The sequence below is a fragment of the Camelus ferus genome, chromosome 3 (genome assembly GCF_009834535.1).
Source record: "Camelus ferus isolate YT-003-E chromosome 3, BCGSAC_Cfer_1.0, whole genome shotgun sequence".
NCBI lineage: Eukaryota > Metazoa > Chordata > Mammalia > Artiodactyla > Camelidae > Camelus > Camelus ferus.
Window position 1 is genome coordinate 99,909,808 of NC_045698.1, and position 12,252 is coordinate 99,922,059.

At 44.8% G+C, this 12,252-nt stretch overlaps 1 protein-coding gene across 5 annotated transcripts in view; it reads left to right on the forward strand.

Annotated features, from left to right (window-relative positions):
* Positions 1-2,127: 2,127 nt before the first annotated feature.
* Positions 2,128-12,252, forward strand: part of ARHGAP26 (Rho GTPase activating protein 26) — a 414,886-nt gene continuing 404,761 nt past the window's right edge. For 2 of the 5 annotated variants that reach the window (XM_032476996.1, XM_032476997.1), the window contains exon 1: positions 2,132-2,859. In XM_032476996.1, the coding sequence (XP_032332887.1) occupies positions 2,706-2,859 (154 nt within the window). In that variant the 5' untranslated portion in view covers positions 2,132-2,705. Of the gene's footprint in view, positions 2,860-2,998; positions 3,017-12,252 lie in introns of those variants that run through there. The other 3 variants (XM_032476994.1, XM_032476995.1, XM_032476999.1) reach the window with 3 other exon arrangements.

Genomic DNA, 12,252 nt, shown 5'->3' on the forward strand with positions numbered 1-12,252 from the left:
TCTTACTTTATAGGGATTAAATACATATAAATAATTTAGCATAGTGTCTGGTACAAACTAAGAGCTTAACAAATGATAGCTAGTATATTATTAACACGTATTTATTACTTTATACACATTTGCCTAATATTCCTCAATAGGATAAAATAAATAATTGTGGACCTTATTTTGTTTCATTCATTTAACATTTGTTGAATACTTTATCATGTGCTAGGCCCACTGTGGCGGATTGTTTGTTTCTTTGTTTTTTTCAGAGATGGCCGTATTAACATCTCCCTTTCTTGTCACTTCCCCATCTAGAGGTACAGTCTAATTGCCATCTCCTTGACTCTGGGCTTGTGACTTGCTTGTAGCCAGTGAAGGTGGAAGAAGTGTTTGGCTTCCAAGGTTAGGTCATAAAAAGTGATGCAGCTTTCCTCTTGGGAGCTGGAATGTTCACAGTAGGGTCCTGAGGCCGCCATGCAGTGAGGGAACCCAACTAGGCCACATATAGAGACCACACAATGAAGCCCTGAGCCCACTTGAAGAGGAGACGCTCCTGTTACCATCTGACTTCAGACACATGTGAGACCCCAAGTCAGAATCAGCCAGCCAAGCTCCCCCCCAAATTCCTGACCCACAGAGACTATGAGAGGAAATAAAATGATCATAATTGTTTTAATCCATTAAGTTTTGGTGTGATATGTTACGTAACAATTGAGAACCAGAACACCTACTTTTAAGTGCTTGAGATATAGCATTAAACATATTTAGTTTCATGGAATTTCCATTTCAGATCTTTCTCATTCTTGGCAAGTGAGGAACAACTATTTTCAGGGTTTTAATTATCCATCTGAAGTTCTTTGGGCCTGCTATCAAGTCTAAATTTGTAGCTACAACTGGCAAATAGATCACATTCATTCATTCATTTATGCATTTCATAAATCAATCAATATCTCAACATAGATGCCTTCTCTGGCCCCCTGAGTTAGCAACCCCTTTTTGATGTTCCCAAGCACCCAGGCCTTCTATCCTAAATTACCATGCAGCATTTCTATTCCTTGTCACTTCTGTCTCTCCCACTAACCAGCAGCAAAGTTCATTCTGCCTTGTTCATCTTTGCTCCTCTAGCATCTAGCCTAGTGTCTGCACATAGCTGACTTATGTGAAAAACAGAACACGGAGACCAAAAAAAAAAAAAAAAAAAAAAAAAAAACTCCACCTAACTGAAAGGCTGTTAGTTCCCAGAAATACAAATAATTTATTCGAGGACAGTCCCCATCCTCGAGGAGTTCACAGTTCAGCACTAGATACTGTAGGATCCAGCCAGACAAGGGCAGAGAGTGAGCTGCCTGAGTTGAGTCCTGTGGTGGGACCAAAGGAAAACAGGGCAACAAATTGCGGGTGGAAGGTGGAGAGGGACACGGGAAAGGATGCTTCGTTTATTCCATAAATGTTTATTAATCGCTTAGCGTATGGTAAGCGCGCAACATGTTATTAAATGTCAGCCACTGTTCCAGGTGATAGGGATGCCGCAACGCACGACAGAACCAAGGTGGCTTGTGCTGGGGAAAGCTCACAATGCAGCGAAGGACGGTAGGCAATGGATGTAATTATGTAAAATTGAATAAATTGTATATTGTATATTGTGTGAGGTGCCCAGCAGGAAAACGACGGGCAGCTGAAACTCTCCTAAGGATTTTAGATCTTTCAGTTGCGGGCAGCTGTGGGCGGGTTTTGAGCAGGAGTGGCCGTGAGGGGGCCGGACTGTAGGGGGCAGGAAGACTGCAGGCAAGAGAGCTTGGTAATTTTAAGATGCAAATACGTTCTGCTCGACTGGAAGAAGGAGCATGTGCCTAGGGGCGATGGGGTCGCTAGGTTTGCTCGGAGTTCTCTTGGTGCAGGGGGCTGCATTTTGTGTGCAAGATCGATTGCTAGCAGTATGACAGGAACTGCATCCCTATTTCTCAGATTTTTCATGCTCGGCGCGTCTGGGCTCCTCCCCTCCCCAGACCTGCAGACGCACTATCTCGGAGCTGGATTCGGGTCGCAGGAGGCCGTCAAGGTCCGGGGTAACCGGGCGCATGCACCGCAGCGATCACCCTCTGGGCTCCGGGTCTGCAACAACCGCGCGGGCGGGAGTGGGCGGGGCTTGTGCTGCGGACCTAGGCGGTGGCGTGGGCCCCGCCCCCTAGCAAGGCCCCGCCTCCCGGCCCCGCTGATTGGGTTAAGGCCACGGAAGGGCGGGGCGTCCCCGGGAGGCCCGGGGGTCGGGCTGAGGCGAGGCGCTGATTGGTCCGGCTGGGATTAGGTCATTGCTAGCAGGTTCGTGCGGCCCGGACGCCGGCTGGGCGGTCGAGGCTGCTGTGAGAGGGCGCTCGAGGCTGCTGGAGAGCGAACGAGCGAAGGAGGCGGGGAGGCGGCGGCTGCACTCGCTCGACTGCTCGTCGGCTTCCCGGCGCCACTGCGGGTCTGCCGCTGCGCTTCCTGCTCGCCGGTTGCTCGGTTGCACCCCGCCGAAGCAGCCGCCCTTCGTCCGGGTCCCGACTAGGTTCGGGAGTCCTGCGCTCCCGCGGACACCGCGCGGAGGGCGAGCCCCGCGCCACACCTGTGGAGCCGGCGGCCGTCGGGGATTCCAGCCGGGGTCCCTCCGCGTGCTTGCTCCGGACTGCGGGCCTCCGGGGCTGCGGGGGAGGCGCGCCCCCCAGCTGGGCGCCGCGGGCACCATGGGTCTCCCCGCGCTCGAATTCAGCGACTGCTGCCTCGACAGCCCGCACTTCCGAGAGACGCTCAAGTCGCACGAAGCGGAGCTAGACAAGACTAACAAATTCATCAAGGAACTCATCAAGGACGGGAAGTCACTCATCAGCGCGCTCAAGAGTGAGTGCCCCTGAGCCCAGCGGGGACGGAGCCCCGGGGCGGGAGGGGCGCGAGGGGCGGGCGGGCGGCGCTCAGCGCTGGGGGTCGCGCGCCCGGCTGGTTTTCTGTTCCTGGGCGCTGAGGGACAGGTGAAGATGCTTGTAATCAGGAGAGAAGGGTACGTAAAATGGGCAAGCTAGCAACCGTCCGATGAGGAGAGAGACCCGTCGTCCGGCGGTTTGCATTCTGGGGTAGCCGAGAGGTGACCGAGCGCGAATGGGTGTGCGCAGCACACAGGTGTCCCGGGACTGGAGTGCCTGGCGCGCCGCAGTCTGTTGGGAAACCCCATCGCGTCCACGACTCTGGCTCCCCTGGCTCACCCCTGGGTGCCCAGCCCTGGGAATGGAGCGTGTCCCACCAAGGGGGCGCTGCCTCTCCTCGGGAAAAGACGAGTTTGCCTGCTTCGCTTCCTGGATGCAGCTCCAGCCAGCTCAGGGCCTCTAGGTTCCCCGAAAGGCACAGTCGCTGCCCAGAGAAGGGATGGGTGGAATGGTTGGGCAGCTTGCGATTCTTTGGAGTGCTGGCAGCCTGTAACCCCCAGATCTAGAATCAGGGCCCCGTACGTGTGCAGGTTCTGATTCTTGTGTATAGCAGAAGGTGATAGGGGTGGGAGTACAGAATCAGAGTGTTCCTTTACTCTAAACTGTGGGCGAGGGTTTAAAAATAGAACGAACATATCCTCACTCTCTCCCTCTGCAGCTCCCTCGCTCTCCTTTTTACCTCTCCCATTATCCTTGAAAACTAAAAGGTCTGAGAAAGAATGCCCTTGTTCAGTAGGAGTTTAAATTCATCCTTAGAGATTCTCTAACCTTCTGTAAAACCATTTTTGCAAATTTCCTTTTGGCAGGGGAGAAAATGAAATTTGCACCCTGTGTATAATTTCCCGTGACTTTCGCAGAGCCAGAGAGTGTTTCCTTCTGGCCAAACAGGAGTGCTCTAAGGATGAGCACCTTGGGTTGCTGAGATCAATTTTGGGTGCCTTTTCAGCTTACCCATTTAAAAAGATTCTGGTCTATCTTTTAGTTTTAAGAATCAGGAATAACATAAAGGCAGATCATGAAATTGTCTTTGACTTCACTTTTCCTTTCTCTGTGTTGGATTTCATAATAGTTGATATCTTTCAGCTAAAAAAGCTTCCACTGGCAAAGTGGGACCCTAGCTGTGAGAATTGTCCCCAAGCCTCTTTAAAGGAGACAGAGTCAAGTGCCTGAGATGTCATTTTGTGAGGCTGTTGCTTCTAAAAATGAAGGAGACAATGGAACCCCAGGGCAGCAAATGCCAGTCTTTTGGAGGTGAAATGAGCATGGAAGTGTGATGAGGCTCCTCAGAGGCAGGGTCTCTGCTGGGGGCTGTGACCTAAAATATATGAACAGACTCTTCCTTTGCCAATGACCAGGGCCATCCTTGTTTCAGGGAATATATAATTCCTGGTTTGGAGTAAGTTAGGGGCCCACTGGAATTTTGATTCCATCTCAGGCTGGCAATAATTGGGCCTCTGCTTTATTCAGGAAACATTTGGGGTGCCTGCTGTGTGTTGGATGTTGCTCTGGGCTCTGAGAAGGTAGCAGCGACTATTTTGTTACCCCTGTGGCTGTAGAGACTTACTGCTGGCCAGGCACTGCTTCACCCACTGATTAGCTCATATAATGTTATTCATTTTACAAACAGGCTTGGAGGACTCACTGCCCAGAGCCATACAGCACTAATGGCAGGGCTGTTTTGAATTCCCACATGGTCTGAGCCAGAGATGGAGTTCCTGCTGATGCCCAGCTCTTAATCCTGCCCCATCCCTCTTGCCCAGAACGGACCCCCTGGACCAAGCCTGTTGGAATTTGGACTTGCATTTTGTATCTTAGCCTTGAATCTGAGGAGGGTGCATTTGTGTGACTGGCAGTTTATTTTCCTGCTACTGTATTTTGGCAGGGCAGGGAGTGGTGCAAGAATTCTTTGGGAAGGAGGAAACAATGTGGTGATAAAATTTAAGAGTTATTTGAGTCGTCTAATGGAATGGACCAGCTCTGTAACTCGGGGGAGAACTTGGTGTTCCAATCTCTTAATATTGAGCTCTACTACCAACTTTGCTCTCCTGCTCCTGCTACTACTTGAAGGGGTCATGTGACCTCTTAAAGACGGTGGAGGTGCCTACTATTTCCCAGACTTCCTGCATTGCATTTTCATTAGGTGCTTCTTACATTGTATACTAACTACTACGTTAGTATTTGTGTATTCACGTCCTTTAGATCATCTTTATCACTACTGGAAATGTAAAGCCAGTGTTTTAAAAAATACATACATAAAAATAAATAACACTGGTGTAGATAATTTACGGGCTCTTCCAGCTCTAAAATTTTATGACTTTATTTTATAATTAGTATTCACATTTCGTTTTGGGTTTAGGTTTCCTTTGTGTATTAATCTGAGGCAATAAAACTGGCCTCCAGGGTTTGCCAAATTTCAGCTAGATCATTATCGCTACTTCCACTTTATGAATGAGGGAACCGAAGATCGGAGAGGTCAGTAACCTACCCAAGCCATCACAGCAATTAAGTGTACTTGAACCCTTGAACCCAAGTTGTCTGATTCCAGAGCCTGTGCATTTAATCCTGAAACAAAACTGTTGTGTAGGTCTGTTGTCTCTTGAATCCCCTTGAGAATCTGGTAAACAAATGACCCCTTGCAGCCTTTCTCTGAAGTTCAAACCTCTGGGCTGGACACATGGAAGATGAGCAATAAAATAATTTGGGACTTACATTTCAAAAAATCCTTGAAAGCTCTTGTTTGATGTGGTGACTCCCAGTCACTTTTTTCTGTACTGATTTGTCCAGGCCTTTTCCCTGGTGGGCACTCTTTCCTTGACCTATTTAATCTGTGTCTCAGTCAAGAGGATTCTGTGTGCTTTAGTCTTTTTTTCTTTCTATAGAGATGATAGAGGCTGGGATGAAATTCCAACTTGCATAATTAAGAGCTTTAGGATTTCCTGGGTTTGATTCTTGACCCCATCATTTACAAGTGGACTCTGGCCAAGTCACTAAGCCTGAACTCCTCCTGTGAACAATGAGATAGCCATACTGATCTCCTAGGGGTGTTGTGAGGGCTAAATGAAACAGTGCATGTAAAGAACATACTTAGCTTGGAGCCTGGCACATAACACTACTCAATTAATGGTAGCTGTTGGTATCTTCCAGCATTCAGGGTGGTCAGACTCCGAGCAAGAGTCACTAAGAGCAGATGGACGTTTACTGATTTGGGTGCAAAGAGTTAGGCCCACTGCCTCCTTCATGCCAGTTGGTGGTAACTTACACAGTTGTGTATGTATTAACCACTGGTGGGAAAAGTCATTGGTAACTCTGTTTGTATAAAGCCATGGTTATGCCAGAAAAAAAAAGAAAAAAATAAGTAAGTCTCCCAACATCTTTGCTGTCCATCATAACATTCTGGTAGCTTAAATTGTCAGTCTTCTTGCTAGATTAACTATCCCCACTCAGTGGCCAAGCTGTCTGCCTCACTCGACCTTGTAGGAAAAGCTTGCAAAATGCATTAGACTTCATGTCTGACTGTCTCATGGACTCGACAGCAAATCAACTGTGGTTTCATGAAGCTGAAAATGAATTAGGCTGTTGGTTTTGAGAGGGTGTGTGGGTTTTCAGAAACTGTATTTCTGTCCACCTGCGGAGTTGGTCTGTGTACTTGTTGCTAGGGAGATGCCCCTTTAGGTTTGACGTTTTTTCTCAGAGTACCCTTCCTTATTCTAATAGTCTAAGGTGGGTGGGGTGGGGCAGAAATGCACATTTTATAATACCAGTTTTATTGAGATAGAACTTGCCTTACTATACAGATCACCCATTTAAAGCATCCAATTCAGTGGTTTTTAGTCCATTCACAGAACTGTGCTGCCATCAACCTTAGAGCATTTTCAGCACCCCCAGAAGAAACCCCATCTCCACCTGCAGTCATTCCCCATCGTTTTCTCCCAAGTCCTCCCTCCCCACCATCTCGTCCTGCTCAACCACTAATGTGTTTCCTGTCTCTATGGATTTGCCAATTCTAGACACTGGGAGTGTCATTTTAATAGTTTTCTCCAGGATGGTGGTGAACAGCTATAGGCACAGAGTTCTTGATTGGAATTTCAAGTGGGGGAACTTTGAATCCATAAGCTGCTCTCCTTCAGGGGGTTTAAATAGAGGGTGAGGTCCCAAAGACTGAACCATGCCCTGGGGAAAACCCAGATTTCTCATAGAGGGGACAGGGAATGGATTCATTCTAGCTGATGGATGCAGAGGAGACTACCAAAACAAGATGAAGGATCCAGCCCCTTCTCTCAGTGAGCTTTCATTCAGTCAAGTTGGCGCAGGGTGTGTGATACTAAATAAAGCCTTACTCTGGGGTTGGTATCCTACTGGGTGACACTTTTTTTTTTTTTTTTTTTTTTTTTTCACAAAGTGAAGTGAAAGTATTTATATTTTCCTAGCTGAGCCCGTAGTTTTCATGAGGCTTTTTGGGGATGACATGCCTTTTTCACTACATTCTCAGTGGTTAGTAATTCTGAGATCTCTGACCTGTATCACATCTCCAAGGCAACCACAGTGGATTTTAACAGAAATAAGTAGTCTAACAAGGATGCCTGCAAAGAAAATAACAGCAGTAGATTTTAGCAGTTACTTGTCTGTCAGTGTCAAATCTTAAATTCAGGGGACATTTATCTTTTAACAGAAATAGGTTTGTAGAAATCTGTAGCCTTGTATGTAAACAAAGCAAAAGTCTATATTTTGAACTTGAACCCTAGGAGAGGTGGATAAAAAGTCTGATGTACTTAAGTCGGATCATACTTGTAAGATTTTTTGTTAATGTGTGAAAAAAGAACATTTAGATAGTGTGTTACTTAAGAGAAAAGAAAGAATGAGATCTCAGTAGTTTTAATAATATCTGCTAGAGGGCATTCATGAGGTTCAAGAGGGACCCTGAACTCATGTTACAGGGAAAAAAAAGTAAAAATTGTTTCATATCTACATTCTTAAATAGTGCACTTTGTCATTGATTGCCTTTAATCTAAATGTCCAATCTGACAGGTGTGTTCCAGAAAAAGCACGTATGTCTTAAATGTTTCAGAAGTCTTCTTTGCTCCTAGGTGGGTAACCAGTCATCTCCAGGAATAATGCCACCTTCACACTGGTCTGGATTCTGGAAATTAGTCATCCTCAATGGCACTTGACTTAACATTCTTTTTGTAGAAGTCCCTCGAAGAATCCACTTGGACTCCATCTATATGTGACTCCATCCCCTTTATGTAGACAAGGAGCACATCCGTGTTGAGTTCATTTAAGAAGCGGACTCTGAGGAGGTAACTGGAACGCAGTGACGTGCAGGCTGAGCAGCCCCAGATCTGAGGAGCACAGTGCAGCGTTAGCAGCCAGGTCTGTGTTATCGGGCAGACCTGATGGTCACTCCAGGCTCTGCCACGTAGACACTGTGATGCCTTGGGAGCACTGTCAGCATCCTCAACAAACAAAAAACAAACAAACCAATGGAAACCTTGCCGGCAGTTCTTGTTGATTGAGCTCTCACCGAGCGCCCAGCCCTCTGCTAAATGCACACACATCTTGTTAGCCTTTCCCACCATCCTGTGAGATGAATACTCTCATTTGTCTGCATTTTAAAGTTCGGGGAACTCGTCTAAGGTCACACAGCTAGGGAGAGGTGCAATCAGGTTTTGAACCTGGCATTGGACTGTAGGGCCTTCTCTTGAACGTGACCCTTCAGTGCTTCAGTAAAGATGCTGGCGGTGAAGATGTACATTCTTCAGTGATCTAGACCCTAGAAAGGAGGGACATGCAGCAGGTGCTAGGTTAAGTGAGAGCAGCGTCCCCGTTGTTTTTCAGACTCTGAGTCCTGGGCAGGAAGAGTAGCTAAGATTCTGTACTGTGCCCTGAAGTTCTGTGTTTCTCTCTTCATCGTGGGATTAAAGAACGGTTGTAGGGTAATGAGGCAGATGGGGGCGTCTGACGAGCTCTTGGATTTTTGAAGCAATTGAGTTGCTCTTTGGGGTAGCGCCGATTACCAATGATTCGCTCTCTCTTTAAAGATTTTTTAGAAAATACATACTTTGCTAGTATTAATTTCTTTTTTTATTAAAAAATTAAAAAATTGGCATATAATTCATACAGAATTTTTTTTAGTGTCAGGGGTATAACATGATTTGGTATTTGTATGTATTATGAAATGCTCATTGCAGTATGTCTAGTTAACATCGGTCACTATGCATAATCAGAATGTTTTTTTCTTGTGATGAGAACTTTCAAGATCTACTTTCTTAGCAGCTTTCACATATACAACTCCAGGACTATTAGCCATAGTCATCAGGCTGTTTATCACATCCCATGACTTATTTTATAATTGAAAGTGATTCTCTTTTAACCAGGTAATAAAGCATTGCACATGGAGGCTGAAAACCTGTTCCTGGGTCTGATTTGTCAAGATAAATAGTTCATCCTCTTTGCTCATTAAGACAAGAGTTAAAAAAAAAAAAAAAAGAAAAAAACATCGAGTTGTTTGCTTTTCCAGAAATTGACACAGTATTGTAAACTGACTATACTTCAATTTAAAAAAAAGGGAGAAAAAAAGAGAAAGAGTTGTATGCTTTATAGCACTTTGCCCATTTGTATTTCTAGGATTTGGTGTAGGGTTTTTGCAGTAATGAGATGAGCCCTTCATTAATGGTATAAACTCCCAAAGGATGTTCAGTGTCCACCTGCTTTGTTGAGGAGTAATTATAATAGTCACAAAATCCTAATGGAACAAATGGGTATGGAGTTAGGTAGCAAAAAGTTTTTTCTCAGTCTCTTTGCTTTGCTTTAGCACCTTGTGAATACAAGAAAAAAAAAAGGCATTTCCTAATTATTTGTAAATGGTGGTAATTTGCAGTACTGACATTTGCAGTATTACTCATACAAATATAAACAACGGCAAATTATATCCAACAAGATTTTGTAGTTTTTATATAACATTGGCTTTAAAAAAAAAAAAGCCTTCCACTTTAATCCAAGTATTCTGTTCTCCATTGGAGTGAATAAATTGCATCTTATCTATAGTTCTCAGCTCATCAATGGAGGCTTAAGCCCCTTCCCTCCTTTTTTAAAAAAAATAATAAGTAGACTTTATTTTTTAGAGCTGTTTTCAGGTTTACAGAACAATTTAGTGGAAAGTATAGAGAGTTTCTCACACTTACTCCTCTCAGGTGGTACATTTGTTATAAAAGTGATACAGTGTTATTAACTAAAGTCCATAGTTTACATTAGGGTTCCCTCTTCGGGTTGTATATTCTATGGGTTTTGACAAATGTATAATAACATGTATTGGCCATTACAGTATCGTGCAGAATAGTTTCAATTTCTTTGTGTGGACATATGTTTTCATTTCTTATTTCATTTCCTACCTAGGAGTATGGATAAACTTAGGTTTAATTCTTTAAAAATCTATCCAGCTGTTTTCTGCAGCAGAAACATCCTTTAAAATTCCTACCAGTATTGTCCAAGTGTTCCAATTTCTTCACATTATCACCAATACTTGTTATTGTCTCTCTTTCTGATGGTAGCCATCCTAGTGGGTGTGTCTCTTGGTTTTAATTTGCATTTTCCTGGTGACTGACTCATCATATAGAACAATTTTTCATATACTTTTTGGCCATCAGTGCGTTTTTCTGCTGAAATGTCCATTCACATCTTTTTGTCAGACACTGTTCTATATTTTGGGTTTTTTTTATCCTTTTACTTTGTCCCATAAAATTTTTGATGATTAACTGAACACCACTTGGTATATTTTCTCCCTTTACCCTCATTTGGGGACTTTTTGCTTCTGTTTGCTTCAACCTCAGATGCACCTGAGTGATCAGTTTCATGTCCCAGGACTTGGAAGGTGATTCTGATGAGGCTGTGGTTCAGATTTCTGCTCTAGTTAGGCTAGTCAGTATCCCTCTGGGGGGAGGCCCCAGGCTGAGCTTCCTGCTGCTGGCCAGTGTAAGCTAATGATCACAAACTCTATGAATTGACAAAACGAGAATGCGTCAGGGAGAAACAGTTATCACCACTGAGCTACTGGGGAAAGCATCTCATGAAGGTGACTCCATTACCCTGTCTGGGCCATTGCATTTTTAAAAATTAGCCAGAGGAGGGGTGCCAGGATGGACCTGACACTCAAAGTGGCTTTTCTGGATTAAATTTCTGACTGACCCTAGTTTTAATTTTTGAAATTATAACCCAGTGTGTTGCAGATTAGTTATTTTAGGCCATCCGAGGAAGGCTTTTTATTCAACAGATATGGAGCCCTGCTCTGTTCTTACTGTGTCCTCCAAGCCCTAGACTTGAGTAAGGGTTTTTAAGGTGGTGGTAACGGGGGCAGAAGTCGTGAGACGGGAGAGCTCATGGGGTGTCTTAGGACCAGCAGGGAGGCCAGTGTAGCTGGAGCAGGGTGATGGCAAATTAATGGGGAGAGAGTCCGGAAGCCAGGTCCTTGAAGTCTTGAGTCTCAGAAAGGACCTTGGGTTTCACTCTAAGTGTGATGGGAAGCCAGGGGAGTTTGTGACATCATTCTACTTGTGTTTCTAAGAGATTATGGGGGCCTCTGTGTGGCGAATGATATAATGGAGCAAAAGTGAAGGCAAGAAGAGCAGTTAGGAGGCTGTTATAATAGGGGAAGTAAGGCAGTGGCACCTCGGGCTGGGGGGCAGCATTGCATGTGGTGGTCAGGTTCTGGGTATTTTTGGACGTACAGCCCTTGGGATTTGCTGTTTGATTGCATTTGGGCTATGAGAAAAAAGAGGGAAGTCAAGAATGATTCAAATGTTTTTAGCTGGAGCAATTATGTGAATGATGGTGCTATTTTCTGAAATAAGACTAGGGGAAGAATTAAATTTGGGGGGAAGTTAACAGTATAAATGGATGACCTAATCTCATAAGCAAAGACAAAAAAATTACACAGTTCAAGAATACATTCTCATTAAAGAATCAAAGACATATACAGAGTAAAGCACCCCCTTGCTTGAATTAACCACTGGTGTGCTTTTTTTTCTTGTCTTTTTTTCTGTGCATATTTGTTTTTTTCACGGGTGGGGTTATAGAATATGAATTAGTCTGTGTTTTGCTTTTCTGGTTGATACTATGTCTGGAGAGATCTTCCATGTCAGTACACAGTGTATTCTTCGTGCCTGCAGAGAGCTCTGCTCTGGGGAGATACCATAGCTTATTTGCCCCATCTACTCTTGAAGGATATTTTCATTGGCTCAGTTTTTCAGAGAAGAGCACTGCAGTGATCATCTGCACACCCACCTTTGTGTGTGGATCCCAGCACTTCCATAGGATAGAT